This window comes from Lissotriton vulgaris, chromosome 7, assembly GCF_964263255.1.
Source record: "Lissotriton vulgaris chromosome 7, aLisVul1.2, whole genome shotgun sequence".
Taxonomy (NCBI): Eukaryota; Metazoa; Chordata; class Amphibia; order Caudata; family Salamandridae; genus Lissotriton; species Lissotriton vulgaris.
The window spans coordinates 541,165,044-541,171,043 of NC_141695.1; the positions used below are offsets into that span (position 1 = coordinate 541,165,044).

General features: G+C 46.9%; 1 protein-coding gene across 1 annotated transcript in view; it reads right to left on the minus strand.

Moving 5' to 3' along the window:
* Positions 1-4,321, minus strand: part of LOC147702001 (cytochrome P450 2F3-like) — a 211,713-nt gene extending 207,392 nt beyond the window's left edge. Inside the window, exon 1 of the mRNA XM_086930616.1 lies at positions 4,015-4,321. Coding sequence (XP_086786742.1) covers positions 4,015-4,179 — 165 coding nt within the window. The 5' untranslated portion in view covers positions 4,180-4,321. The remainder of the gene's footprint in view (positions 1-4,014) is intronic.
* Positions 4,322-6,000: the final 1,679 nt, after the last annotated feature.

Below are 6,000 nucleotides of genomic sequence, written 5' to 3' on the forward strand. Positions count from 1 at the left end.
AGTCGCATTTGTAGTTTTCAAGAAGAACCCTTCCAGGAAGACCCTGAAGGAAACCAGTGGAAGCTGGATGGTTGGAGTGTCACCCTACCCATGGGTAGCCCGTGAACCAGGAAACCTACACAGGTGCATAGGTGCGAAGTGACGTCGGAAACCCCCGTCTACCACAATGGAGGACTTCAGTAAAGATGCAGCTGGTGAAGAAGGTAAAAGAGCCTGATGGAATCCAAGGGTGAATTCAGGACGAGAGGTACCTGCAAGCAGAAGGGACAGAGTCTATGCCACTCAGTAGTGACCAGGAGACACAGAGCCAAATGCCCACTGAGGTCAGAAGATGCAGGAGAGTGGATCGGGACCTTGGCATTGCAGCTGTGCGGACCAGGCAATGCTGTGGAAGACCAGGAACCATTCACGAGCTGTCCCACATCAGATGTCAAGAGCCAGGGTGTCTGTGTCCGGCAGGAGCACCAACAAGCCTTGGCAGCGGCAAACTTGGCAGACAAAAAAGATGCAGTGTCGGAACTAGCAAGGTCCAAGGGACTCACCACGAGCAGGTAAGTCCGAGTAGGTTCCTTGCAAGCAGGGGAGCCCACGAAGACAAAGAAGACCCTCAAGCAGAGCCAGAGGCTGAAGGCACAGGAGTCGCAAAGGGCCCTTAACCAGCTCACTAGTGATGCAAGCCCACTGTGCAGAGTGTGCGCTGAGGTTGACGATATTGGTAGCAAGAGATGCTGGAGCTTCTTGGATCCCAAAGATCTCTGGAGAAGGGAGTCAACAAGCCTTGGCAAGTCAACTAGGTGCACAGGGTTTCTGTTCCAGCAGTTCCGACAAGGGATACTGGCCTCAAACTCGGTGAGAAGACAGTGCAGCCCTTGAGGTAGTTGCAGAACCACCACATGTGTTGCTGAGCCTTTCGAAGTCCATGGGACATCAGGGGAAGCAGACTGGTCAGCTTAGTTGGGGTGCCTGCAGATGCAGGGGAGTGACTTCTTCACTCCAAGGGAGATTCCTTTGGGGGTCTTTGATGGACACAGGCTTGGAGAAGAACCTTGATGGAGCAAAGACACAGACGACGCAGAAGACTGACAGGACAACGAGACCAGGCGCAGCAGGAGTCTTCCGGATGCAGTCTCGGTTCCCAAAGCGAAGTCCAACGAAGTTGAAATGCCCAGACGGTTGAAGGTGAAGCAGTTTCGGATCTGAACCTTGTCCCACGACGTATCTGAAGAGCCACCCACAGGTAAGCCCATAAGTACCCTAAGGAAAGTGCTGGAACGATTCAGAGGTCCCTCCCACACAAAGGGCTAGACAGTGGGGAGGATACACCCATGCCCTTTGTCCAGTTTTGTGCTTGAGCAGGACTCAACAGGTCCCTGAACTTGAGTATGCAAGGAGGGCACCAAATGTGCTCTTAAAAGCAGTCTAGTGGTGCTGGCAAGCAGCCCCACCCCAGCCTGATTCACCAAGTCTTGTCTGGGAGGTGGTCACACCTCCGTGACAGGAAACCTATTGTTCTACCCTACCCTGCTTGAGCTTGGCTCAGCAGCAGGAGGGCAGAATTGCACCTGTGGTCAGCAGCAGCCCTAGCTTGCTGTCAGACTCTGGAAGACTGGTACCAGGAGCATACCAGGAGCGCGGGGTTCCCGGAGAAGCCCCACAGTGCATAGAATCATGCCTCCAACACATGTCATTATGTTCTTTGAATATGTACATAAAACAAAGTGTACATGAAGACCTAGTTTCAGGCGAACTGTCTTTCAAATTATGTATATGCCACATCCATTATGTTATTAACACGGTCACGATTGCTGGACTCTCTGCTCAATGGGTCTCCCACCACCAGTCACCTTTGAAGCCTTCTTGTTTTATCTCTCTTTTCCTATATACTTTCTTTTCTCCTTTTCCTTGTTTCTTTTATCCTAGGTATTATTTCTGTACCACTTGAAAAGGTTGGTCTTTATCATTTGTAGCTGCGGTTTTGTTTACTATTAAAAATGTCATCAAAAGGTTTGAGCTAAATATAAAGTCAAAACTCCATTCAGAGACATGTTAGACCAGGTCTGCGAATATTTACTCTTAAATTAGTTACTACGATGACAAGTAGCTGCCTGCTCATCTACCTTCCTGGTGGAGCCACCCAGATTAGAGGGTGCGGGGTCTTTTACCAAGGCCTCCTGGCGTAGCGTTTGCTTAAGTCCAGGCGGGGCGCTGGTCTCTGCCAGACATGAGGAGAATTTCCAGTTGCTGTCGGCAAAACCGGTCCTTCCCCCTCCTCGTATTATTTAACGCAAAGGTTGTGGCCGCACCTTTGTAGCTGGCATACAGCTTTCTTTACATCTCCATGCGCGGTGCCGCCTACAGTCAATAAAGCCCGAGTGTGAACGTCCAAACGTTAAGGGCGGTTACTTATTAGCTTGGTTTTCTTTCTATTGGCCTCCTTCACAGGCCTGTCATGTGCAGCCTGCCTGAGATAGCTGTATCTGTTCCAGGTCATATCAGGATAACAATGCCAACCCACAACACCGGTACACAGTACACTTGTGAGTGCTTAGTAGGTTAGGTCGACTCTTCATTCTTTCGGTCTCAGACTGTGTTTGAAAACGTGGTTTACACTCTAAAAAGACAATATCCGTAGGTTTCAAGTGTGTGCATAGGTAACGTGCCTATTGTGTGTTCTGGGAGTTTAGTATCCAAACTCCTTCGACCTGAAGAAGGACTTCTGCAGCAATGCACGCCGTCATCCTGCAAGATACCCTACTTGTAAACACGGAAATCCAATTTAAGAAACAACGCTGTAACCTTCCGCCTCTTCACCCCCATGTGTTCTACATTCCCAGGGAAAACATGGAAAATGCCGTTTAGTAATCTGCTACCAGTTTTACTGCCAGCAAATTCGCATCGCCACAGACAGGGATGTAAATGTAAATGTATGTAAATACAGGGACGGCTGTTTACGGCCCGGTTTGTTTGCCCTGAAAGAAGATCAAATCATACATTTCAAAAACACTTTATAGTGTGTCTTTACAAGTTGCAAATAGTCTAAATTTGCAAAAATCGAACCCACTAATGGGGCAACTTTTATTCTGGCGCCGGGCATTTGTTCTGCCCCAGTCCAACCCTTGCCACTGGTAGGGCAAGTCAAATATACTCACTTAAGTTCAGTAGCAACTAGCTTGCTACAGCATCACGAGAAGTGAGCTTCTCAACTCACAGCATCCCAGGGGTTTAAGTGGGATGAAAAAACTGGGGGTGGGGGCCTCTCAAATGGACGTAGCAGATGTAATTAAGGGCATGGCTTAAAACGCTGTGTTTAGCACAGTGCGCTGCCGACTAGTATGTTGCTATTTCTCAGTAGCGGTCGGCAGTAGGTGTTTCTATAGGGCGGTGACGTGGGCAGGAGGAGGGGCAGGGTGGGGGGAAATAATGTATGGATTACGGAGTTTAACAGGTAAGTAAACATTTAAATACATAAAACGAATTTCGTTGCGCGCACTGCATCACATTTGGTGATGCAGTGTGCGCAACGAAATTCCTGCCCACGTCACCGACCTATAGAAACACCTACTGCCGACCGCTACTGCTATTTCTGTATTTTCATCCAGATATATAACACAATAAGTAACATTACACCTACAACAAGCCACAACTATTCTATTGGCCTTGTCAATGCTTGTTAGTTCCATAATGTAAATAGGCAACAGCTATGGCTTCGTCGTCGTATATAATACTGAATATGCTTCCGTTTTAAAATGCTGAGACTGTGAAAGTACTATAACGAGTCTCTTGAAGTTACATCCCAGTAAAGGGCGTTACTGCTGCATGAGGGCAACATTGGAGAACCCGATAGAGACCCGGCCCACTTAAAGCCCTGCCTCGGTCTCTGTGATCCTGAGCAGATCACCCAATTTCTCCCTCGCTCTCTACGTCCAAGTTACCTAAGCTGTCAAACGCGAGAAAGCCTGGAAACAGACTCAACCACGCCCTCGGCGAGGCTGCATTACAACTCCGGTCTCTCACCTCCATGAGCGTCTCGTAGGGCGCCGACTTGTTGATTTGGTGCATGTTGCCCAGCAGGGGCCATGGCGCGGGACCGGGGGGCAGGTGCTTCTTCTTCTTCCAGGAGGAGAGGAGCACGGCGAACAGAAGCAGGGCGAGCACCGCGGCCAGGAGCAGGGACAGCATGACTGCGTCCCCTCGGTGGACAGTTGATATGACTGTTGCTGCCTTGTGCGCCTGCCCCGTACGTGTGGGCACGCCCACGCCTGCCCAGCTTTTAACAGAAAATTAGACTGCCTAGTACGGGTTTTGCGTGGAAGTAGAATGTGGTGAGAGGCAGAACGACGTCAAGTATTCGTAAACCGCACGCCTCAGAAGTTTTGCTCTATACCCAATATAAAGGCAGGTACGATAAAAAAAAAAGATAGCGAGTGTTTCAACACTGGCGCTACTGTTGCCAAATCTATGTAGCACTCATTTAATCATCGAATGAAAAAACGAGTTAATCTGACAGAATTCAAACACGTTTCCTCACGCGGAGCTATTCGAAACTCGTGTTTAACTCGCAGACATTCAACCACCTTGATGCAACTTTCCACTGAACAAGGGAGTTGGTATCAAAAAGGCCATAAAACGTCAGCGGCATAGTACGAGTCAGGAGCATTCCAGCTATGTGGCACTGCATTAGCAATATTAGTGGCATGGTGAAAAAAAACATGCAACAGGCTAAGGCTAACCGTGAAGCAAATAGCATGTAAATAAATACAAATTATGCTTAGCGTTCTGTGGCACTTTGTCTATTTAGTTGAAGACCACAATAAAAAGAGATGCATAACTATAGAAAAAGCATAGAGTTTTTAGAGCAAAGCATTTATATAACATAAATAGGGAGAGGTTGTGGCCTTACGGTCAGAGCTGCCGACTTTGGCACTGTGGAACCAGGCTCGAGCCTCGGCGTCGGCTCAGCTTCCTGGGCATTCTGGGCAAATCACTTAATCTCCCGGTGCCTACCAATAAATGAATGTGTCCTTGTGTAACGTAACCGGTTCTCGTTTAAAGTGCTCTAATACCCCCGGGTCGAGTTCACGCTATATAAAACTGCAAAACAAAAAAAAGAGTAGATCTTATTCAAAATGTTACTCACCAATAGGTATTGGCTTTGTCTTGCATTAGTATCATTTTTATTAACATTGTCCTTTCAATTCCCCGAGTAAATTAGTTTGCAAAAACATATTCAATGTTGCATCCAGCAGACACAAGCATGCATGTGCACACTGTAGCGGTCTAGTAGTTGGCCGCATGTAGCCCGGGGACTGTTACCCTGGAATAGGTTTGCACACTTTGTATCACCGGTATAAATAAACGGGTCGCTCGTGACTTCCTGCCCACACCCAATCACCAAGTGTAGAAAAACAGAAAATGTGGCTGACCAAGGTTCGGCACTTCAGTTTCAAAGTAGGCTTGTCAGTATAGGTTTGTGCACATAGCATCCGGAGCTAGCCAAACGGAGGCTCCACTGTCGTAACAGATACCAAATCTTGAGATTAAGGATGGTGCACCAAAGTTAGAAGTCCAACAAGTATGTAGTTTTATGAAAGGTCCTTTATTATTTCAATCTTTAAAAGGCCTCAGCCAACGCGTTTTGTTCCTTGCGGAACTTCATCAGGGCTGAAAAAGCACAAATAAAAAAACAACACTAAATACATAAATAGACACTACACATATATATACAAAAATATATACAAAAACAACAATTATAAATACATACAGTAAATCCGAAAACTGATCATGTGAGAACACGTCAGATCATCCATAGTGTATATACAAACATGATTAGTCAGCAAGAACAAACAGGCGAGTGGGGTAAACAGAGAATACGGAACAAGGGAAATCAGGAAGCACAAATTATTCTCTTTCCTTTTCCTGGACACTAAGATCCACATTATGATATGTATATACACAATACATTGCTCACATACACATGTATATATTGTGTATATACATATC